The sequence below is a fragment of the Xiphophorus hellerii genome, chromosome 21 (assembly GCF_003331165.1).
Source record: "Xiphophorus hellerii strain 12219 chromosome 21, Xiphophorus_hellerii-4.1, whole genome shotgun sequence".
Lineage (NCBI taxonomy): Eukaryota > Metazoa > Chordata > Actinopteri > Cyprinodontiformes > Poeciliidae > Xiphophorus > Xiphophorus hellerii.
In genome coordinates this window covers 14343472-14367368 of record NC_045692.1, presented here as the reverse complement: position 1 = coordinate 14367368, position 23897 = coordinate 14343472, and the positions used below count along the sequence as shown (strand labels likewise).

The following is a 23897-nucleotide window of genomic DNA, read 5'->3' as shown; positions in this document are numbered from 1 at the left end:
ATACACAGTGTATATTTAGGCCTCTAAATGAAACGCGTTTTAGGGCAAATCTCCTCTCCAGCAAAACATTTAAATAACCCACTGCGGTCATATTTGGCTCCCACCACGTCGCAGCATTACATAACCGAATGACGAACTCCAGCTCCTGCACAGGCTCACCAGGGATCGCCCGCCCTGCCTGGGACGTCCCTGCGGGCTCTCACGCTGCGCGCTGCTCGGCCCTCGGCGGCAGACGCGCCGGCGATGCCGCCGGCTGCGGTGGAGGCGGTGATGCAGCACAGAGGCACGAGCCGCGCACACAGGAGTCCATTCACCCCGGCGTGTCTGCTCTTCATCGAGGCGAACCTCCACCTAGTCTGCCTCTTTTTTCCACTGACAGCTGTTTTGACTTGCGTTCGTGTCGTGTCTTGTTTTTTTTCTGGTATTGTAATGGTTTAATGTGTATTTGTAACGTCATGTGTTGCAGAGGAGAGAATCCCGGCGGGGCAGTGGAGGAGATGCCTGGTGTTTGTCATGCACATTTGCTGTGGCACAACTGCTTGTAATAATTTTCTTGAACTATTATCTAAATTGTCTTCAGGTTCAAGGTAGAAAAATGAACCCTGCTATATTAAATTTAATTATGAATGTAAACTCGTTAGATAAGGTTTCTGCAAAAACCCACTGATTAGCTCATGCTATTGCCAGATATTTAAATGAATTGCATGGATGTCTGTCACAGTGCTGATGAAGTATTTAAAATATGCACGGCTAATATTGTTTTCCCTTATTCCCCATTCCTCATTATTTCAGATTCATCGAAACATACTGAACTTGTTCAGTGTGTAAACATAATGATTATCTCCAGATGGACATTTGCATGCATGACTAAAATTGCATTAGGAAAAGCCAAAAGTCCATTAACCATATATTCTTTTTGTTTTCTTTGTATTTTAACTCCACAGTACGTCTCTATTCCTTCAAAGGGTGAATGTATTCAACGTTTGACACTGCCATGAGTGCAGATGATTAATGAGATTAGTAGCCATCGATTACGGACACCGAAAGAAGGTCCCGTAGTTCAAATGTCCCAGGTAAGATGTTTAGCTTGGGCCGGTGACGAATTAAGCAGCGATGTGTGTGAAGATGGAGAACGCAGCCCAAAAATGTGGAGGTGCAACACTTCCTCTCCACCATGTGCTCCTGCGCAAGTAGAGGGCGGTCCCTCAGGAAGCTCAGGTCATGGCATGATGTAGATTAACAATGCAGGGGTCACTGCATGTGGTGGGTTCCTGACTTGGTGTGTTTTACTGAAATATTATCTCTGTAATGTAGCAATAACAGGGAATTGTAAACTGCAAAAGAGATACTTAAAAAAAAACGTTTTTAAGTAGCTCCTCCTATGTATAATGTTAGTAGATTATAAAAAGATAAGTATTGGTTGTTAAACTCACATTTAAAATCAATAATCCCACTTTGGTCCATTCTACTTTAGCTTTTCCTCACACAATTCAGTATAAAAGAAAATTTGTTTTTTAAACTATTCCTTTTAAATAAAATCTAAAAAGTGTTGTGTAATTGTTTTAGTGAAACCTTTATTTACCTTAACACCCCTAAATAATAAAACTTTAAAAATAAAAACATGCCTTTGGAAATCAGTTCATTGGTTTTTGGAGGGAGTCTTTCTGTGTGTAAATTAATCTATTTTAAACTAGCTGCTCTGGAAAAGGCCTCAAAGGTTTCTTGGTGAACAGACCAGGTCAAAGAGAATGATATAGAAATATTAAAGCAGTTTTAGGTCATAAAACAATATGCAAAGCTTGAAGAGCATTAATAGGAGTGAGGCATCTGAGAGGCCCTTAGTAACTCTGGAGATTTACAGTTCAGGTAGAAGAATCTACTGATAGGACAACTGCTAGATAAAGCCAAAATGCAATGCAAAAATCTAAATCTATGATAGTGAACCAAGTCTATATTATATGTGCCACATCTTGTGGCTATCATGCTGTGGGAGGGCTTTCCACAGCAGGGACAGGGAAGCTGGTCAGATTTGATAGATTGAGTATTGACTAAGTATTAACGGCTCATTGGAAGAATACCTGTAAGAGGATGCAAAGATCACTTCAGACTGGAGTGGAGTTTCCAGTAGGACCCCAAATATACAGATCAGATAGAATTTGAAATCAATAGCTCAGGTAAAGTCCAAACCTGAATCCAATTGGCAATCAATAACTTAGAAGTTGCTATTCACAGACACCCCAATCAATCTGCCTAAGCTTTTTTGCAGAGAAGAATGAGTAAAAACAAGTGTTTATTTGTGTGAAGCCAAGTCGTTTTACAAAGTACAGGGAGGTGAATTACAAAAGCACGCCACTTTTTCAGCTTTTCATCTACAATGTCTTTTGATCTTAATAATATAAGTTAACGTAACAAAATGTAAAATGTTTAAAGAGATATGGCTCTGTATTTAATAGTTTAATGGCTTGTTTCAAGTTACACCGACTTAAAATGCAAAACAAAAAAAAAGCAAAGACAACTATTTCCGGCGTATTCTGTAAATTCTGGTTGCTGCTGTTGCGTTGTTTCCATAACAACCACGTGCTAGTATCAAACAAACTTTGTTTGCGACGGGCTTTCTAACTTCTCCGAAGCGGCTTCCTTTACATAAATTTTAAGGTATTTGCTGACCTCGACCGGAAGGAGAAATTTGTTCGTTTTTCCTCCTTTTTGTGAGTTAAATGGTTATGTTATTCAATTCATACAGACGTGTCGTGGTGCGCTTTTAATGCAGCTTTAAATTAAATTTTCACTTCACAAAACGTATTTAAAGGCGCAGCTTTGATGTTTGCACGTCATTTATGAGAAAAGAGAGAAATAAAGGCTCTCGCTGCATTTTTTCGATTCGGGGACTTGGTTAGCTGGCTGCTATATATTATTGATTTAAGAATTTGTCCAGGACTGGATAAGAATGGAAATAGAAAGTATACAGAAAAATGTTTATATTTCCAAAACTTATTCCATGGACTTTTGAGATGAAATATGTTTGCATATATTTTCAAGAATTTAATGTTATTTGGTTTCATTTTGTCCCTTATTTATTACCGTAGTATGCATTTTGTGTCGTGTTAATGTTCTTAATATTGTCAATTATGTTTTCATTTGTTAGTTTGTATGTTATCTAATAGTGGGTTATGTGCAACTTCTCCTTATATCGTAAGAATTTTTTTTATTTATTTAAACTATTTCACATCCCTTTTTAAATCAAATTATATTTGTTTACAATTATTTGATTTTTGGTCCAATTCTAGAGTATATCATATGTCTCTATCATATCACCAGGACCTCCCTGCACTTTTTGGGCCCTCCGGCGTGTGCCTAAAGGCCAGTGTAGTAATCTGTCAGTAGCCACACATGCTGACAGCTGTTTATTTAGCAGGTGGAGAGGTGATATATAGTAAAACCTATTCTACAAGCAATGTAAAATCAAAGTGCAAAATTTAATACCTCGGTGTAAGGTCAAGCTCATAAAAAGTCCCTTGGGATCTGAACACAAGGAAGCAGAGGAAGCAGCTCAGACTGCACATAGAGGGGGGTCACTATGGTTACAACACAAACTGAGGGGTCACCAAAGCATTTGCCCTCTTAGAAAACGTTCACCTCTTTGAGTATGGTGAAGTCTTTTTTTTTCTTTCACAAGTTACTTTTAATTATAAATTTGCATCAAAAATAGAGATTTAGATATCTGATTTTTTTTTTATGTAAATAGAAGCTATTTATAACTAATAGACAGTTTTTTTATGAGGAATTTGTTTGTTATTTCAGCTAATTTATGTGGTTTTCTTATAAACAGTCCAGGTCAGTGCTGTGGCCTCTGCGATTGGCTGAAGAAACACCCTTTGTGAAGCCAAGACAACATGGCCTGTCTGACCATAGATCTCATAGCTAAATCTGGAAAACACTTCAAAAAGAGAAGGGGCATCTCTCTTCTGCATTACCTGAAGACCCTCACCCATCTCCACTTTTCCAACAGGAACATTGAGGAGATTGTGAGTAGCCGACATCATCACTTATCCTTCGCTTCTGTTTGTTTCCCCAACTATTCGTTTCAAGTCACATTTGAAATCTTTAGGGAGATCTGTCCATGTGCGGGAACCTCACTGTGCTTTACCTGTTTGAGAATCGCTTAACAAAGATTTGCAGCCTGGACTTTGCCTCCAACCTCACCCATCTGTATCTGCAGAACAACAACATCACTCATATGGATAATCTCTCCAACCTGAGGAAACTCTCCAAACTGTGAGCACAGATGCTTTTAGTGGATTTATATTCTGTGTCGTGTCCTCCGTTTGAGCTTGAAGGCATATGGGTGATTTTCCTGCTCGTATTATTTTTCCAGGTATCTGAGTAGGAACAGAATTTCAGTGGTGGAGGGTTTGGAGGAGCTCCGCGGACTCAAAGAGCTTCATTTGGAGAATCAACAGCTGGAGCCAGGGGACCAGTTGCTCTTTGACCCCACGAGTGTCCTCGCTCTTGCTGTATGACCTGCATTTCACATCGCGCGGTGCAGAAATAGCCACAAAGTCTGCTCCTTTTTTAATGAGCGTCTTGTTTTAACATTGATACCAAAGAGGCTTCTGTTACTCCTGGTTGTTGAGATAACTTAAATAAATAACTGTGAGTCTCTGCAAACTCTAGAAGCTAATACAGAAATGCATATTTAGCACCGGCAGTAGTTCCGATATATAAATGGCAACAAATCTAGATGCTTCAGAAAACATATTGTCATGGATCTATGTGATTTTCCAACACATGCAATAACCCTCCAATGTGTTTCTTTTAAGAAAAGCTTTAATTGCATGTCAGTTTCAATTTGCTGTTTCATTCTGTCTGTCTTATATATAACTGTAGGATGATTTGACTTCAAACATATTTTAATGTATCAGTAATTTTAACTCCTTTCTCTCCACTGACATGAATTCTTTGCACAGGAATCTCTTTGTGTGCTGAATATTAATAACAATAACATTGAGGACATCAAAGACCTGTCGGTGCTGAAGGAACTCGAACATTTTTCTGCTGCTAAGAACAAATTGCTTCATATTGATGTAAGTCACCTTGACTATTGGGAAGATTATCTGATAGGCCAAAACTGAGAGAGGCGTGAATGGGAAGTGTAAGAAAAATTCATGATTTATTTTTTTATTCTTTTTACATCTTTGTAGACATTTTTGCTCAATTTTCTTTAACAATATACCTCTAGGTAAACCAAATTGAATGGAGAACACAGACTCAAAGATTATAAATTGGATTTGATTAGGTCATTCCAACAAGCAAATATCCTGTATCCACTCATACCATGGAAATGTCCCAAACTAATCCTAATTTTAATGTCTCTGCCAACACAGCTGATTCAAATGGCCAAGTTACCTCCTCAGTTCATTTTTCCTTGCATCTTCAGATAACCTCTGACCAGATTCCTTGCTCCTTCTAGAGAAAAACATTCCCATAGCATGATGCTGCCCACACCATGTTTCACTCTGGGAATTGTGTGTTTAAGATTCTATCCTCTACATAGCATTTGGCAAACTTTCAACACAACTACTTATGACTTTCTTGCAAAAATGGCTTCAAACCTTCAAGTATTCACAAAGCAGCTGGATTCATACTATCTTAACTACAAGGAGATTCTGTTTTCTTTTGAATGCAAGTGCTTGCTCTGAATTTTATATAGGGGAATCAGAGGGAAGGGGGCCACCTTCATGCAAACTGTCACCGCCTGTCACATAAAATCTCCATAGGACGTTGGGGTGTAAATCTTTTGCATGACATGATAGGAAAGTATGCAGACAATGTATATTAAAATCACATTCATTAGCTGATGAAGTTGACTCTCTTGTTGCTCGGCAGCTTTCTGCAGCGGTGTGTGAAATGATATGGAGAGCAGGGATGTAGGGAACCAAATCCTGCAAAAAACCCGACCAGAGGTTCCCAGTCTGCTCAACGCGCAAAGGATCAAAATTATGCAGCAAATCAGCAAGCTGCTCCCAAGAGACTTTTCTCACTGACAGCTTTTAACAAGCACAAGTTTCTCTCTTTCCTTGAAAGGCTGGATTTTGTTTTTCTTCCCAACCCCAGGATCCAGTGTTTGATATCCTGAACTCAGAAAATATCACTTAATGAAGATTTGTCTAATACGGTGAAACCCAGAATTAATTTGCAAACCAAAGAGGTTGATTAAAAACTCCATAATTCTGACAGCACTTTGCAAGCATTTTATAACTGACTTATTCTTCTTTAATGCAAATAAGTTTCTGTTTTTGACCATTGACGTAGGTAATTCTAGTGTACACGTCACTCCCAGCAAATATTTCCTATAATTTATGCAACCCGTCTCCCTCTATTGATCCTGCAAAGACAGCCCTCTAAAGGATCAATTTCTTTTTCTGCAACATTTGGTGAAAAATCCTGAGGAAGCATTATGGATTTTTAAAATAGATTATGACAGCCAGTCAGCCGGGGTGACAAATGGGGAGCCTCTTCGGAGGCTGTTAGCCGCGCGCAGGGCAGAGAGGACAGAGGAATCGAAGCGCTAGTCAAACGCAGGTTCATAACTGGCCCATCAAGCTTAGCGAGTCTCCAGCCTGAGTTGCTCCCCACGCCCCCGCGCTGGGGGGCAATTTGGCGCTGGGCTCCTCTTCAGTGAGGACCTTCTGAGTGACGGCCCTGACACGATCATTTATCAAAACCTGGGAGCACACGGTGCTCAAGGGGTCCCCTCTGAACTGATTGCAGCTCAGGCTGGAAAAGTGGAAGCGCTTTGGCCAAGACAGGAAGGCAATGAACAATCAGAGCGTGTCCAGAGAGTATTCATATTTCCAGGCTTGGATTAATGTGCCTTTAGATAAACATACAACTGCAGGCAAGTCGCTGGAGGAGCCAGCCTTGCATCGCCCCCAGGAGAAAACTAGGAGTTACATGACACCGGCGACACTGTTTATTAAAACAGACTGATGTATTGTTTATGCCTTTTTCTATTGGCCCTTGTACCTCACACTAACCTTCACTTTTACCACTTCTTTGGCGCTTAATCATGTGTTTGTCTCTGATTTGCCATCCTATTGCAGACAAGCATTCATTTGTTCAAAGTAAAGTTGAAATGATTTCCTCTTTAGTTTCCAGGCATCACAGTAAAGACACCGATACTCCCATTTGAATCAGGAGTGATTAAAACACAGCACCTTCATTTGATATTTTTCTGTTTTGAAGGAGCTGGAGGACGTGTTCGAGCTCTGGTCTAAGCTGCTCATATTGGATTTGAGTGGAAATCCTGTGTGTAAACAACGAAAGTACAGAGATCGCCTTATAGTTGCGTGCCAAAAACTTGGTAAATGTTATTATTTGTCTTGAGCAACAGAAATACACTTAAATTCTTTTGCCCTAGCTGTTCTAATATATTTTAAAAAATCATACATCCAATAAACAGTAAATGCTTTCTTTTTCAATTATACATTTGTTTACACAGGCACTCTTGATGGTAGAGACATTAACGAGATAACCAGGCAATTCCTTGTTAACTGGAAAGCGGCAAAAGAAAGCAAAAAGAGAAAAAACAAGAATACAATGTTGACTTGGCCCGTGGTTGCTCGTCCTCCCACAAGTGAGTCCCTCCTTATCCTATTGAATCAGTAACTATTGTTTACTTATCATTGGATTTCCAGGGGGGAGTAAGGGTTTAATCAGTCTGACTTTTTTTTTGTCAGTTTTTGATGTAATTTTTTTTCTTTTGTGGCTACAATCCAAAACAATCTCCCTAATCCACACTGTTCACGTTCTTCACAATTCAGAAAACAGAGAAACCCAAATGAAAGCTGCATGTCAGACCCTCTGAGTCATCATTACTTTCTTAATCCTGCATGTGTTCGGACACGCCAGAATTTCTCCAATGTATGTGAGTTTGTTTGTGTTGCAGATGACTTTGGGTTCGCAGAGTCAGAGCCAAGTCAGAGTTCACTTCCTTTTCGGATCTACCGGCCCAACGACATGCGTAGCAGGGAGCCACAGGAGCCTCTTCAGTCATTTATGCCGGTTCAAAGTCAGCCTATAAGTCCAATTTCTGAGGTCATCAGTCTGAAGTCCTGAGTATCCCTACTATCTTCACATTCCAACCCTGTTTTGTCTAAACACCTTTCATCTTTAAGCCAGATATTCTGTAGCTGCAGTGGATGAAATTCATGGCATATCCATTTGATTTCACCAGCTGACTGAATTAACCACCTGGGAAAGAGTAATGAGTAAAACAGCAGCCCTTCTTCTTCTTCTAGATTTTTAGTTTCTGTACAAATAAATCATTTGCAGCTCATGCTGTTCCTTGTGTTGCTTGTATATATATTTTTTCCTTTCTCTTCAAAATGCTTTTTGGTTAAATGAGTGAACCATTGGATGAAATGTGGCACAATCTAAATGATTCGCCTGCCCTATTATTACAAGTCCTAAGCTAACAACACATGCTTCTATTCAAACAAGTCTGATGAATGATCTGAAACAATGAGGATGTATTTATTGTCATCTGAACGGCGTTTTAGGAGCCACGTGGCCGGGTAACCCCTGTAAGATGCGGGGTAATTAGGGGAACAAGCTTACTTAACCTTTTAAAAGTCCAAGTCATAATTAGTGGCCCGGAGCAGCGCCGTTACCCCATCCTTATAAAAACAATGTTTATTGAGGCCAGTCTGAGAATATACATAATATGAATAATTCCTTTCATTAATTCGCCGACATCTCCGTTTGGAGCCCTGGAAATCAGAGTGATTAATTTATGAGTCTCGCAAGAATTTCCTAAAGGCCCGCCTGTTGATTGCAGCGCCGGACTTTATTTATTAGTCGTTCCAATGAGCTTGCAACTCCAGGCAGCCTGGCAGTTCGTCAAAAAAAGCAGCTTTATTTTATATCATCTTACACTTGTCTGTTTGTTTTCCTGAACAGTTGCAAACAGCGATTTACTTGCATTTAAATCTGAGGAGCTTTTTCTTTTCTTTATTTTTTTTTTTGTATTTGTCGTTGGAATGACGGTCTAAATTTCTTCCCGATGTAACTTTTTTGATAGGCTCCCCCCAGCAGGAAATAAACCACAAGCGTCAAGTTCGCAGCCAATTACAGAGGGTTACGGCCGTCCGAGTTAAAAAGCAAAGGAGAACCCTGCCTCTGGCGGTGAAAACAAGACCCCCAGACAGAAAAAAGTTCCGCGAAGATCAGGCTTCTCCGCTGTGAGGGAGTGCTATAGGCTATGGGCAGAGTGATTAATTACGCTGGAGAGAACCTGTGCCGCGTGTTTCCAATAAATTAGGAGCTCCGGGAACTTTTACGCACACAGGTGAGGAGTTGGATGCGCGCATTTTGAGGATATTGAGGATACAGCTTGAGGAAGGACTGCGCAATCAAAAGGCCATTTCGGACTGTATTCATGACGTTTATCAAAACAGCGCTTTGGATAAATACCAGAGGTAAAATCCACCTACAGACAGGTATATGGTCAAAAAACACGCTGAAGGGGGATCAAACAGTAATCAGAGAATATTTGGATGTCTGTAAAAATGTCTGTATCTATTTCATTTCTCAGGTTTGTCCATTTAATTTGCTTTAATATTTGCACAAACAAAATCGGAGAAATATGTAAACTCCATTTTAAGTGAAGTTTATTGCAGAATCTCAACTTAACAGTCGCGAGAAATAATAAATAGATAGAATAAATACACCAAGTTGTGTCTTACATCAATAAATACTATTATTTGCCCACTATTAAATCTACAGATTTGTAATACCCATATGGTTGGAAGTGAGGCGCTTCAAATGGACGGTGGTAATTGCTCCAGCTCGGTGGTGGATGTGGATGACAGCCCGGTCTCCAGTCCCGGCTCCAGCCCCAGTCCGGACGGCCGTCGTCGCGGTGAGCTGCACCGGCCCAGGGCGCTGCAGGCCGGCGCGCTCGGCGGCAGAGGACGCCCGGCGGCGGCCAACGCGGCGCGGGAGAGGAGCCGGGTGCAGACGCTGAGGAACGCGTTCTTGGAGCTCCAGAGGACTTTACCGTCGGTGCCGCCGGATACCAAGCTGTCCAAACTCGACGTGTTGATACTAGCCACCACCTATATTGCCCATTTGACTCGAACACTGCAGGAGGAAGGCGCAGATGAAGGAGAGAGCACAAAACAAACAGAAGCGTTACACTCACTGAAAGGTGAAGGCTACCTGCACCCTGTAAAGGTCAGTGTTATTAATCATCATCATCATCATCATAAAAAAAAACTGGAACATAACTCTCATGTTTTTGTCAAATTGGTGAGCAGTTTTATATCAGTTATTTATTTTTATTTTTGTTGTTAAAACTTAAACTTATATTAGATTAAAATTGCTTTTCCAGAAATGGCCAATGCGATCCAGATTGTACGTCGGAGCAACTGGACAGTTCCTGAACAATCCTTCCGACTCAGAGAATCAAGGCCCGTCGTCCTCCTCCTCTTAATAGGCCTACATGAATTTCATGTAGCCACGAAAGCGACATGACATTTGCATGAGCTCCAAAATAAAAATAAAGAAAAAAAGAAAAACTGTCCTTCCACTGCAGCTCGAAGACGATGTAAATTAATATATTGCGTGAATTTTACTGTATATAACTGTCGAACAAAATACGCATGCATTTTCTTGTTGTTAGTTTATGTGTGCGCCATGCAGCTCCACGCATGTCCCGTGTCTGATCTCTGCAGAAATTCCGTGGAGCCCGTCATGCTTGAGCGTGCACTTTGACTTGAGACATTTGCACTAAATGCATGTGTGAATAACTTAGCATCTGTCATGTGAAGTGGTCTGTCAGAGGGCCGACAATGGAGGCTTTTTATCTCGTGTTTCTTCTTTTTACATGCATGGTTGTAAATGTGTGTTTTTGTGAATAAATTACAAAAGAATGCAAGAAGAAAAGACTTCGAAGAATTTAAGAAAAGCATACTTGTACGATTAATCTTTCTTTCTTTCTCTCTTTTTTTTTAAACAAATGCTCTTTTTTACAGCATAGGCAATTACATTATTTAATTTAGTCTAGTATCGCTTTGGTGATATATCAGATAATATATTCTGCCATCCTTAGGTAAGTATAAAAATGTTTCGCGTCAGTAATTAATAGCAGAAATAGATTAAAGGAAAATGTAAAATAAAACCATTTTATCCCGTACATCTACATTTGAATCGCTTTAAATATCAAGGATACGAAGAGAAAAACTGTTAATAAAATAATCACTTGATATTGAGCATAAATAATTATGCTGGAGTTTAAAACATTAACAAACAGAATAAGCTGTCTAATATATTTGTTCTGAAGTCGCAATTTTAAAACGTTGGAAACCATAATTTTGGAGATAATTGCAACAAATGTCTGAATTTTATTTTTTTAAATTATTATTATTATTATTCTTGCGGCACTTTTTGATACGAGAATCAACTATAATGATGTCAAAATATTTTTAAGCATGCATGATTCATTGTTTAATTCCGTTTTTTTGCACAATGATGTTTTCAGATGTGTACAAAGTTAAGCTAAAATGACAGAAATACATGTTTTACCGTTTCAATACACAACTTGGGGTTTACTTGCTTGACCAGATATGAACTGCAACTGCATTTGATGTATTATTATGGTGGTTTAAATGCTCAGCGTTTGCAGTCCGTGGCGGTCCCTTCTGCTGCGCGTCTCGATGCAGTGCGCAGCTCTGACGCGCAGGAAGGACCAGACAGAGCGGAAGAAGTCCCACTCGGCGCCGAGAATTTAACCAAAGCGTTCCTGCCAGCAGACCGCCGTTTATTTGTACTAATGCTGATCCGTTTAGGTAAGCAGAAGTGCGTTTATGTGTGTGCCTGCCTTTATTTGTTTCAAATGTGGTAACTGGTGTCGTTTATTATGTGGCTGTTAGCCTCTGAATGTGTAGTTAGCACAGATAGCACGTCGTCCACGTGGTTCAGGGACCGCAGCACCGTCTTTCCTCATTGTTCGCACATCTGCACGTAAAAAGTCTTGTTTCAACAAAACGGTGATAACTTGGATTATTTCAGTAATCCGGTACGATTTACACTTTTTTTTTTTTTTTTTTTTTTAGAAGTGTGGATTGCAAAGTCCATGTGGTTTGTGTAAGACGTGAATGTGGACTAACAAAAATGCTATTTTGGATCAGATAATCCTGCACATTAAAATCAAGTCAAGTGTGAATGTTTTTGTTGAAAAGTATGCCTGTAGCATTGAGAAGTTAACCACCACTCCCTCCCAGCGTGTCCATGCGCCCTGATAAGAGAACTAGCGCTTTCCCTGAAGGACAACAATAAATCATCCTTTTCGACACCTGAAAGGAGGAAACATGTCCCCTGTTGTCCATATCTTAATTAGAGCAGAGATCCACTGGTCAGAAAGTCATAACAGAGGAGGTAAGGTCATTTTAAAGGTTATGACCTGCTGTTGAACCTGTCCTCAGATTAGCCATGCTAGCTGTGCTCCCAAGCTGTGGCTGGCTGTACCCTCTGACCTTCAGGTGATCAGTCATCTATCCTCACTATAGTGCCTCCTCATTCAGTAGATTTCATTCATCCAAGCACATGATGCGCCTGACAAGGGCAACTCTTGCAAAATGGAAAACTTTGTGCACTACCCTTCTCCATTCTGTTTTTTTTTTTTTTCCAGATCCTGTCAGTCTTCACCATGTGGCCATAAGGTGAGTTTATAACAGCTCCCTATTGTTATAAACAATAGTGACTACTGTTGCTGTAGTGATGAGTTCACCTTTTGCCGTTTACCCATCAGACAATAAAATGGTGATAATGTGACTAACTGAAACGCCAGCATAATAAAAAGCAATTTCTGATGAGGGTGCATTTCCATTTATACAGAAAGATGATTACTGTTTAATTTTCGCCCAATAATTTAGATTTGTCATGTTGGTGATCAGAGACGCAGCCATTTATCTCCATCCAGATTGAGGTGAGTAATCTTATGCAATTTCCTTTGATAATTACACAAATATTCATTAAATATACCAGGCTAACTTCTAAAGCTATATAGTGAGGTCAGAAATGTTGAGGTCTGCTTTGTAAAGTAGGAAAAGTTTAAAAAGTAGTTTAATTCTCAGCTGGAACAGTGATGAATTCACCTTTTCGCCGTTTACCCATCAGACTTTAGAGTGGTGAGATGGTGACGACTGAATTTCCAGCCTCAGTTTCACCTGTAGTCTTCCTTCAGTGTTTTATTTGGAAAAAGACAAATCATTTTGTTTCTTAATTTTTCAAATTTTCTCTAAATTCTGCAGGTGATAGGTTGCAGCTTTTTTTTAAGGAACATCCCTAAATGCTGGTAAGTCAACATTGTATGTATTCAGCAGGCTTACATTTCAAGCTGTAATGATGAGTTCCACCTTTTTGCCGTTTACCCGTCAGACAATAAAATGGTGATAATGTGACAAACTGAAATGCCAGCATAATAAGCCATTTCTGGTGAGAGTTCATTTTCATTTACAAAGAAAGATAATTACTGTTTAATTTTCCCCCAATAATTTAGATTTGTCATGTTGGTGATCAGAGACGCAGCCATTTATCTGTTTCCAGATTGAGGTGAGTAATCTTATGTAACTACACAAGTACTAATTAAATATACCAGGCTAACTTTTAAAGCATTGTATTTAGGTCAGAAATGTTGAGGTCTGCTTTGTAAAGTAGGAAAAGTTTAAAAAGTAGTCTAATTCTCAGCTGGAACAGTGATGAATTTACCTTTTCGCCGTTTACCCATCAGACTTTAGAGTGGTGAGATGGTGATGACTGAATTTCCAGCTGCAGCCTCAGTTTCACCTGTAGTCTACCTTCAGTGTTTGATTTGGAAGAAGACAAATATTTTTGTTGCTTACTTTTTCAAATATTTTCTAAATGTTGCAGGTGATTGGTTGCAGCTTTTTTTAAATGCTGGTAAGTCAATATTGTATTTATTCAGCAGGCATTCGAGTTGTAATGGTGAGTTCCACCTTTTTTTCCGTTTACCCATCAGACCTAAACGGAATGCTGAAAACGTGACAAACTGAACTAGTACTGTTCTTACCTTTACTTAAATGATTGCTTTCATTTTTAACTCATTTTCTGATTATTTTGGCAGGTGTCTGGAACCAGTTGAGTGAGTGCACATTTGTGAAAGAATGGGTCGCTGTCAGGAGCTCAGTGAATTCCAGCGTGGAGCTGTGATAGGATGTCACCGGTGCAACAAATCCAGTCGTGAAATTTCCTCGCGTGTTGTAAGAAAATGGAAGTGTTTGAGAATGACAACAACTCTGCCACGAAGAGGTAGGCCACATAAACTGACGGAGCGGGGTCAGCGGATGCCGATACACATAGTGCGACGAGGTCACCAAGTTTCTGCAGAGTCAATCACTACAGACCTCCAAACTTAGTACCAGTGAAAGGAACTCTGAATGCTTCAGCATACCAAGACATTTTGGACAATTCCACGACAATTCCACTGATGCACATGACTGTGCATCAGTCCATCAGTGGATGGCAGAGTCTGAACTTGACTGGCCTGCACAGAGTCCTCACCTTAACCCGATAGAACACCTTTGGGATGAATTAGAGCAGAGACTGAGTGCCAGACCTTCTCGTCCAAATGTGCTTCTGGAGTAATGGTCAAAAATTCCTATAAACGCACTCATAAACCTTCCCAGAAGAGGTGAGGCTGTTCTAGCTGCAAAATGTGGACCGTCATTGAATCCTATGGATTAGGAATGGGATGTCACTTAAACTCATATGTGAGTCAAGACAGGTGAGCCAATAGTTTTGGCAATATAGTGTATTACAATTCTGTAAGTTTAATTTAAGGCTGCTGTTAAATTGATACTTGACTCAAATCTGTTCATGTTATTTCTTATTTTATACTTTGTGTGAAAATGCATGCTTCTATTTGCTTTTCACTTTGCTACTACAGGACAATAAAGTATATTTCTAAAATGTTTTTTTTTTTAGTCTTTCAAGTCACATTTCTGTTATAAATAATAAACTTTATAAATCTAAATTGCTGCAGAATGTGTGACTTTGAATTGTGTTGCTTTTTCTTCCTACCTTACTGAATAGTTTTGAGAGATGTTACTCCTCTGTAATATACGCATCGGCCCCTGGTGCGAATGTATAGACAAAGCGTAAGATGATCTGGTGGAGCTCGTCCAGAGCGGCGTCTCTCCTTTGTAGACCGTCCACATCTCCCAAGTCACAAGGAAAAACTGCATCAGGGGGGATAACCAGGGCAGAGGCCCCTGGAGGAGACACCAGTACAGGAGAAAGACTAAATGTACAATAAGTCAGTGAAATACTCTCACAATATTTAAATGTATATATGAAGTATACCAGATGACGTAATAACGTTTATCACGGTGTTAATTACCAGAGGAAAGTTGGTGGATATAAACAATTAATATATTCCATGCTACCTCTATTCACTGGGTGTATTAGGAGTGTGAAAGAATATCATTAGGATTTCAGAACCCTGAAATGGACCGTACTGTGAACTGCTGTCAGCTGTACCATAAAATGAATCCTGTTAATGTCTGTGTAGATGTTGCGCTCCAATCTGATGTAATGCAAGTACCCGGTTAACCTTTTATGTTTTTCCCTTTTTTTGTGCAGTGTAGTAAATGAAAAAAATTCAAATTCGTTTCAGTAAATACTTTTGGCATCCTTAAATTGTATTTACATTGATCTGACCCATTATGTGTCTATTGGGTTAAATAAGCGTATATTTTATATTCATGGTGACATGGTCAGGGAATAAAGGTTCAGGCTTTATTTAGTTGATGAAAGATTTAATGGCACCTAGTCGTCTCTGAAAATGTAAATTTGATTTTTGTTCATAATGGTGATTTCTAAATACCCAGCCTAACTTTGAGGATGATTAAGAAAAAAAAACGAGTTCACCAGAGTAAGGCCAAACGGGTTCTGATATCTGAAAACATCCTGATCAGACATCCTGTCACTTCTCAGTTAATCTGACAGGTACTCGGCTCACTTCACTGAGAATCTCTGCACTTTTACTGGACCCAACCTCAAGGTTGTCTCGCCAGAAGACTCTGGATGTTTTCAAGGCTCAGTAATTTGCCTCTTTCTATTTCAAAACCAAATTCTAAACAATTTAAAAAACGTGTCTTTCTAAAGGATTAAAGATGTTGATGAATAAACAAAATGATGGAATTGGTTCAGCATTCCAGAGGTCATTGTGTTTCCATTTCTTCCTGTCCCTGAGCCCTCTGACTCAGCTCTCAGAAGCCCACAGGAGACATTTGTTTGCTACATGGCAGATTGTCATAGATTAAGTAAAAGGTAAAAGGTGCACAAGCTACAGGGAAAACCGAAGCCTTAAGAGCCTTACCAAGGTGACTGATTTTCATGAGCCACCACACACAGATGTATCCAGGGTTTTGGGTACAACTGTCAAATACCTTATGCCACTCCTGAACTGGGAGTGGCTATGTTGTTAAACTTCCTTTTATTTATTTATTTATTTTCAGATGAAAAATCAAGGTTTCTGTTTATGGAGGAACAGTGGAGAGTCACAGAATCCTCCTTAAGATCAAGTCAGAAGTTTTCAGTGTTGTTTCTGTGATTACTTAGCCGAGCAATTTTTAAAGCAGGTTATGCTTTTAATATTTAAATTATCAATGAGCTTGATTGGCCAGCAAACTAAGCCTGACAGTAAATCAATTTGTCAGTCGAAAGTAAGATGCTGAAGATCTGAGGGATGCTATTAAAGCAACCCCAACTAAATGCTGCACAGTATCCCAACGTATCTGTTTATGTAACACTTTTATCAGTGTTTTTGTCATAATTTATTCATTTTTAGCTGTAAGCCATGATCATATAAATTACCAGAAATAAACAGTGTGTGTGCATTGACTCTAATCCATCAACTGGTATAAGTCACACCTACATGATGATGTAAATATGAAACTGCAAATGTGCGAACTTTAGAGGAGCTAATAAAAAAACTACTACCATGCTTGAGAGTGACTGAGTTTTCACACAGCAGCACGGCGATCACTGCGTCTTCCTCCAGTACTTTAGTCCTGAGGCATAGCTTGCAGTGAGCCTCGGCCAAAGAGATCCTGTGACCAAACAACAGGAAAGAATGAAAGCTGCTAAATGACAGCATTTATGCTTGGTGACGTTTTAAAATTAAAAGTGTATAGCTTAGGGTTTAAATGAATGAATCAAAGTTGATAGAGGGTGTGAGCAACAAATATGTTCAGATTAAGAGTGTGGCTTGCTTCTCCTTCTACTTACTGAAAACAGATTTGTTTTCATAAGTTTTAGCTCCACATAAAAGTGTCACCACAGTGGAAGAGATTTGTAAACAGTTGTCATAATCCAGTGAAAAATGGAGGAGCAAAGGTTTGAACTTGGATGCCATCTAGTGGATGGTGGCAAAATTACACTGGAAAACATTGTTACTTGGGAAAAATGTGACATCAAGAGTAAAACAATGCCACCATCTGGTATTTTGCAGGAGAGTGCTTACAGCAGTTTGATGGAGGCCAAAGAAATCTTGACTCCCTGACTCTGAGTGCGAGCTCGACGGCTCGCCATGTAGTAACCATGGATCAGTTTCTTTGCGTCGGGGCTGAGCTCCACTTCCAAACCACGAGAATGAGCCACCAGCTGGAAAACCAAACGCTTAGAAAATGAAAATGAAATAAACAATAAATCAATGAAAAGAGCATCGCAACAGAACTCGTTTGGAAACCTCCTGGTAGTCTTCAGTGGAAAAATCCCAGCAAGATGGATGAGGGTGACTTCCAGGTTGCACAGTCTGCTGGAGGGTGTGGACAGCCTGGGCGACTACGCCCCGCTCTCCCACCCTGTCTCCACACTGAATGACGAGGCCAAACGTTTCTGCTAGCTGGGCTTGCACAGGACCCATGTCCTGCTCGCAATAAAAATAAAACGGAATCAGATCTCAACAGCGCTGTTGTCAAAACGTAACTATCACCAACAATTTATCCATATGCGAACACATTATATCTTAAACTTAACGCTAAAATTTGCACACTTTGTTTATTTCTCCACATCTTAATTTTCAGACTTTTTAAGATTACATTTCCTCTGACTCAAATTTTAATTTTTTTTAAAGTTTATAATAAAAAGCATTATATGTAAAAGCTTACAATAGTCATTTTCTATTATTTTCATGTTCTACAAATCATGAAACAAGTCAGCTTCTTATTTATGAGTTTAATAAAAGTGATATTATAGCTTTTTTGTACATCTGTACCAAATAAGAATAGCTCAATTTAAAAATATATATTTTTAATCACTTAGATTTATACATTAACATAGACTAATCAGTATCTTAAGCACGTTGATGATCATAATATTTTTATTCTGTTTGTAAGAAAAAAACAGATTTTTTACAGATCTTTGGTGAGAATTTATGCAAAACCCAAGGTAAGAATCACATACATGGATTAAAACTCTAATATAGTTATTCAGATGTGAAGCGACCATTTTATGTATGAGTTCCCAGTAATTAAGTGTACAACAAAATGCTTATGAATAAAATGTTAAACTACAGTGTCAAATGCGAAATATTTAGTTTAAATATAAGGTAAGAACCAGCGGAGAAAAATCTAGTGATGTTTTAGAAATTGAGTTTTGCCTTTCATTAAACAGAATAAGAAATAAAGTCATGAAGCTCAAGCTTTTCTCCAGACCTAGAAAATGATAAATGCAGTTTCCATATTTTTCAGGTCTTCACTCTTTAAAATAACTAAGCTCCTCAAGTTTCCTTTTATTCCATCATGTCATAGAAATAACCTCTGAATTCAGTAAAACTCTAAAGAAATTATGTTGTCCAGACATCTTGTTGCATGACATTATGTTGTCACAGCACTCACTGCAGTTCCCAGTACAGCTGAGTCCGCCCTCCCAGACCGCTGAGAGGAGTCTGTGAGAGCCCAGAAGTTGCACTGGACTGGAAAGGAAAGCTGCTGGTCAGCTTCCTCTCCGTACTTCTTCCCAGGGATGAACACAGACACAGAGCGGCTCTCCAGAACTGACAAAATAAAGACATGCACTCCTAAACCTTCATCAAAAGATGCTGAACTTACCAAACCAGGAGGAGGGGGCAAACCTGACTGTATGTTGTCCAGTTTGTCCTTTCTGTAAAAGCCAAGATCTCCCAGCATGCAAATGCCCCCAGAGGCGAGTAGTGCAGAGCCAGCGTGGATGTTGGCGGTTCCTGCTCCATGTTCGTCTCGGGACAGAGAGGCAAACATCTCAGCGGAGGCCTGATGTCTGACCCCGCGACACGCCAGACTCAAACTGTATGCCATTAGTCTATCACAAAAAGGAGGGGAGAATCATTGGAGTCAAGCTTTGTTTACATTTGATGACATTACAGTTGCTCATCGACATTGTTTTACCTGTCTAATACGAGTGTGTCAGCTGTGACCACCAGGAGATCCAAACTGGGATCGTTTGCATCGGTTCTGGTCTGCACCAAGCTGAGCAGCAGACACAGTTTAAGTGTGTTGTACAAGCCAGGAGGAGTCAGGTCCAGCCCAAAGCAGTGAGCGACGATGGCGGGGAACCTCCAGGGAGAAGAAGCCACGCACTCCGACAGCTCCAGGAATCTGGGGGACACTTTAAGGCAGCCTGGAGGGAGAGCTGTGAAACATGGAAGAGCAGCAGGAAGAAAACCACAGGTAATCTCAAATACAAACAGTAAGGAACAAAGAACGGCTTGAAAAACTTAACATTCTGTGGAAGGTTGGGGTTGTACACAGAGGTGGGCAGAATAGCATACCTGTAGTTTTACACAAGTATAAGTAAAGAGCTTCCATTCAAAAAAATGAACATAAATAGACTGAAAAGAAAATTTATGCCAATTTTGAAATTCAAAGACTAAAATATAAACTAATGCGAATAAAACACAAAATAAGGCAGAAGAAACTCGTGTTAAGCATAGTTGCTGCCCACCTCTGTTTGAATCATGACAAAAAGTTAAACAGGTTTATGTTAATCCTGCTCAAAATGTGTGAAGATTTCTCTTATTATGTCTCTATTATCTACAGGTCTAAGCTTTAACTCTGGGTTAATTTTGAGATTCTTTCTGCCTTACAATGTGGCTCCCATGGCTGAACACTGTTTGCCTCCATGCTCCAGGTAATGCTCGGCCACTGATGCACAAGCACAGGGATGCCTACCACCCTGTAGAGTCGACCGATTGTCATCGAGTGGCACAGTTCAGCTGTGTGAGGAGAGGGAAAACAAAGCAGTAACACTCAACAGGGTTTTCATTAAAAAGACATGCGCACTAATAACAGAGAAACAAGAGAAGCAAAGTGAGGAGTTCAGGACAAAGATTTCTCTGTGAGCGACCAGCATGACTGGCTAATGAGTGTTTCTTGCACTTATTAACATATGTGTTTAGTAATCGGAACCGCCTGTATTGGGTTCCTCTACATGACTGGGTCAACAGAATATGTTAATCCTACTGCTGAGATCTGCTGAGCTCTCTTGGGTTCTGGCAGGACGATGTTATTAGAAGGGGCAGAAACACTTAGTATCACAGCATGGGACGGTTAGCCGCACAAAAACCTATTTACATGAACTCACTCTTTCTACTATTGTGCTGCAGAATGATTTCATCTAGTTTTTTAGCTAATATCTTGTACATGGAGATGGGGCTGAGCAGGCTTTTGGTATTCAAATTATGGTCCCTTGATAATCTGACACTAGTCCAATGGGCTGGGTCAGAGCTGTATCTCTTAACAGCTAGCTGCGCTAACCAGCAAACTCTTTGACAAGCGATCAAAGAAACATAATTTGATTGGCTAAAATCTGCTCGACTTGATATAATGCTAACTTTGCATTGCTTTGACAAATGAGAATCACAGTCTTCATATTTATCTCCAGGACATTATGCGCTTTTTTGCTATTGGTCTATCTCACAAAATAAAAGAAAAAACATTCTCTGTGGCAACAACACTATGAAATGTGGACAGATTTAGCGGTGTGAATACTTCTGTAAAGAGATGTATGCATTGTTCAGACAACAGCAAGGTCACCAAAGACTTACCTCTGAGAAACAGAGTGACAGATTGGTATCTGAAAGAGCTCTGCTGTCGGCCTCTCAGAACATCCAACGCTCCAACATGGATCAGCTCCACCAGCTGTTTGTCTGTTTCCAGAAAACTGATTGGATTAAACATGTACACACAACACATATTCTGTAAATCGTCTGACCTGGTAAGAAAGTGTCTCACCTCCTAACACTCTAAACTTCACATCCTCCCTCAGCTGGGAGCTGCAGATCATGCAGCTGAAGTCGTTTCTCACCGTGGCTGACTCAGTGGCTCCAGGTGTGTGAACTCGGATGTGGTGGAATCCTTTAAAAGAAAGCACACAGACAATGTATCCAAACTAAAAGTATATTAACACCCTTTTTCAGAGGTGAGCTTTACCATAAAACACAAAATTTATGGCGAGTTTGTACAGCTCAGAGAAGCTTGAGAGTCAGTAGTTGCTATGATACGATCACATTATTTCTTTCACACGTCCTGAACTCTATTAGATGCCAAAGACAACTGATTAAAACTTTCTCCTGATCTAATCTGTTCATGCTGACGTTAAACTGGTTTATTGGGTATTACGTGTAAACAGAATTTAGGTTTAGTTCTGGCATTTTGTGTTTTTTATGTTCATTAGAAAACCATAAAACATCAGAGGAAACATGACATGATAGGAACTTGAATAAAAATAAAGAAGAAGAAGTCTGGCAAATTTGGATCCAAATATAAATAAACTGAAGAGTGGGCTAAAACTTTTAAAAGTGCTAAATAGGACAAAGGAAACCCACAGATGCATGTGTTCATAATTTCTTTCTGAAGTTTACCTGTAGCTCCAGGGCAGTCATCATCAGTACAAAGGAATCTTGCCCCCTGGGTGTATTTCATGACCCTCGTTATGGCAATGACTGCCCCCTCCATGGAGACGGGCCTCATAGGACCGTATACTTGGTGAAAACCACTAAGGTCCAACGTGTACTCAGGGAATGGAGGAAGATGTGTAAAATTCAGAGAAACATTCACCTCGAATGAAAATAAGAGAAATAAAAGTCTGACTTAAGCACTTTTACTTTATTCACAGCACTTTGTTAAAATATTTATATCCCTTTTACATTGACATATTTAGTTGCCTTAAATTCTAGAGTTTCTGTGTATTTAATTAATTATTACATTGTTTAGCTTAAATGCTGAATAGTTTCTTCTGTCTTTTTCTAGACAGAAAGTGGTCAATTACTTTATCAAGTTCAAAGCAGCTTGATAAATTTGACAATTAACCAATCAGAAAGATAAGCATGTCAATTAAAATGTCAAAAAGTAATTTTAACTTATATTTTATAATAATGACTGAAAAACAGATTATATTGCATAAAAATTACAAACTTTACTTATTAAAAAAATGTATTACATTTAATTTTTAATTTAGCATTTTTTTCTCATCTTCCCCTAAACTTTTTGAGGCCTCCTTAGGGTCACGTTGTGGTCCCCCAGGGGCCGCGGTCCTCACTTAGAAGAACATTGATGCAGGATATTGTTTCATAAACTAACATCCCTTGTACTTCATTATAGTTTTTCTTCACAAACGCTCTCAAACAAACCTCTGAGACCTTCAAATAAATTTATCTTGGAACTGAGATTAAATTAATTGGATACAGAGAGAAACTTCTAAGGTTAATTGAATTATTTAATTTCATTTACCGGTATTAGAGTACTAGGGGGTGACTAAATATCCAGTCTTATTTTCAGATTTGTGAAAACAGTGTCTCATTTGGCCTATCGTAAAAAAGAAAATCCAATACGATTTGTGGTTATAATCAAACAAAACGTAAACAAGTCAAAATAGTAATAATACATTTCCAATAAGCTGTAGTGGTGATTATAATTTGGTTATCAATGAGACATAATGACATTGTTTTCATACCTGACTCGCTGTATGTATTTTGTCAGTAAGTGAAAGTGTTTTTATAGCCAAAAAACACACCTGAATGAAGGAATAAAGGTATAAAGTTAGCCTTACTGCACGGGTTTAATCTCATTTTAGCTAGGTCATCTTGAAGTTTTCACTTACTGACTGAAACAGACCGGTCGCTCTGAGGGGATCATGCAGAACACAGTCCCCTAGTCTAGGATCCATTTCTATTAAATCTGAAGGATTTACAAGAACCCTGAACCTGTAGACTGCCTCGGTCTGCTGGGGGTCTGATGACGGGGAGCAGAAGTTAGTTAGCGAAGGTAAATAGCTTCATGTAGCCTACAGCTAAATTATTACCGTTTAGAGGTCTGCAGTCGTCCGCAAGTTTCTGAAGACCACCACTTCTGTCTAAATAAACCAGAACCGATTCTTTCAATGATAAAATGTCAGCCATTTGTTTAAAATATAAAAAGATAATCTAGATAAAATTTTTGTTCAACGCGACGACGAAGTTAGCCTCCGATTCGCGGCTTCCACTGAGTTCAAAGTTGGGCTCGGGAACCCACCTGGGGTCACAAATATGAAAGCTTGGGGTCATAAAGGTCTCTTCAGAAATTAACCTAATAGCAATAATAATTATGAGAAAGCATACTGAGTTTAGGGATGTAAAAAGAGAAACAAAAATGATTGGAAAATAAATAAAACCAACATTTTGGCCACTATGGCTTGCTGGATAGTTAATTATATCTTTGTACCAATTTTAACTGACTTGTTAGAGAAGCTTGTACTCATTGCTTGAATAGGTTGATAGTTTCTTGGTGGCACTAGAGTTGTGTGTCCCCTGCATAGCTACTTATCTTAGCATTCGTTGCAATCCGAGCTGGTGGAAG

At 39.4% G+C, this 23897-nt stretch overlaps 3 protein-coding genes across 8 annotated transcripts; 2 read left to right on the top strand and 1 right to left on the bottom strand.

Moving 5' to 3' along the window:
• The first annotated feature begins 36 nt into the window (after positions 1 to 36).
• ppp1r42 (protein phosphatase 1, regulatory subunit 42) lies at positions 37 to 8343 on the top strand. Of its 2 annotated transcripts, none has more exons than XM_032551791.1 (8): positions 37 to 1073; positions 3830 to 4025; positions 4109 to 4275; positions 4376 to 4514; positions 4968 to 5084; positions 7246 to 7363; positions 7502 to 7636; positions 7949 to 8343. In XM_032551791.1, exons 2-8 carry the CDS (start codon positions 3894 to 3896, stop codon positions 8116 to 8118), a joined length of 978 nt encoding a protein of 325 aa, XP_032407682.1. In that variant the 5' UTR covers positions 37 to 1073; positions 3830 to 3893; the 3' UTR covers positions 8119 to 8343. The 2 variants fall into 2 exon arrangements, with proteins under 2 accessions (XP_032407682.1, XP_032407683.1); XM_032551792.1 differs by lacking the exon at positions 37 to 1073 and adding an exon at positions 1642 to 2655.
• A 644-nt stretch (positions 8344 to 8987) lies between these two features.
• On the top strand, positions 8988 to 15055 carry tcf24 (transcription factor 24). 5 transcript variants are annotated; one of them, XM_032552121.1, is made up of 9 exons: positions 8988 to 9479; positions 9787 to 10236; positions 10394 to 11849; positions 12692 to 12722; positions 12936 to 12988; positions 13314 to 13357; positions 13562 to 13614; positions 13933 to 13962; positions 14147 to 15055. In XM_032552121.1, exons 2-3 carry the CDS (start codon positions 9802 to 9804, stop codon positions 10493 to 10495), a joined length of 537 nt encoding a protein of 178 aa, XP_032408012.1. In that variant the 5' UTR covers positions 8988 to 9479; positions 9787 to 9801; the 3' UTR covers positions 10496 to 11849; positions 12692 to 12722; positions 12936 to 12988; positions 13314 to 13357; positions 13562 to 13614; positions 13933 to 13962; positions 14147 to 15055. The 5 variants fall into 5 exon arrangements, with proteins under 5 accessions (XP_032408012.1, XP_032408013.1, XP_032408010.1 ...); XM_032552122.1 differs by having other exon boundaries at positions 13933 to 14007; XM_032552119.1 differs by having other exon boundaries at positions 13933 to 15055.
• On the bottom strand, positions 14912 to 23682 carry mcmdc2 (minichromosome maintenance domain containing 2). Its single transcript, XM_032552124.1, has 13 exons — positions 23365 to 23682; positions 23164 to 23294; positions 23017 to 23076; positions 21926 to 22121; positions 21297 to 21419; positions 21110 to 21211; positions 20150 to 20278; positions 19452 to 19695; positions 18924 to 19365; positions 17774 to 17953; positions 17549 to 17688; positions 17026 to 17135; positions 14912 to 15293 (listed from the first exon to the last, which is right to left on the bottom strand). The coding sequence occupies exons 1-13, from the start codon at positions 23459 to 23461 to the stop codon at positions 15127 to 15129; spliced, it is 2121 nt and encodes a 706-aa protein (XP_032408015.1). The 5' UTR covers positions 23462 to 23682; the 3' UTR covers positions 14912 to 15126.
• Between the last annotated feature and the right edge of the window lie 215 nt (positions 23683 to 23897).

Bases quoted from the DNA above. Each gene is read 5' to 3' on its own strand.
- mcmdc2 (XM_032552124.1), bottom strand. From the start codon at position 23,461: ATGGCTGACATTTTATCATTGAAAGAATCGGTTCTGGTTTATTTAGAC. The intron at 20,279-21,109 runs GTAAGTCTTTGG...CTCCTCACACAG, and splicing joins TGTCACTCTGTTTCTCAGAG to CTGAACTGTGCCACTCGATG. The intron at 17,689-17,773 runs GTTTCCAAACGA...TTGGTTTTCCAG, and splicing joins CCACTGAAGACTACCAGGAG to CTGGTGGCTCATTCTCGTGG.
- tcf24 (XM_032552123.1), top strand. From the start codon at position 9,802: ATGGTTGGAAGTGAGGCGCTTCAAATGGACGGTGGTAATTGCTCCAGC. The intron at 10,237-10,393 runs GTCAGTGTTATT...TTGCTTTTCCAG, and splicing joins GCTACCTGCACCCTGTAAAG to AAATGGCCAATGCGATCCAG.
- ppp1r42 (XM_032551791.1), top strand. From the start codon at position 3,894: ATGGCCTGTCTGACCATAGATCTCATAGCTAAATCTGGAAAACACTTC. The intron at 4,515-4,967 runs GTATGACCTGCA...TTCTTTGCACAG, and splicing joins CGAGTGTCCTCGCTCTTGCT to GAATCTCTTTGTGTGCTGAA. The intron at 5,085-7,245 runs GTAAGTCACCTT...TCTGTTTTGAAG, and splicing joins ACAAATTGCTTCATATTGAT to GAGCTGGAGGACGTGTTCGA.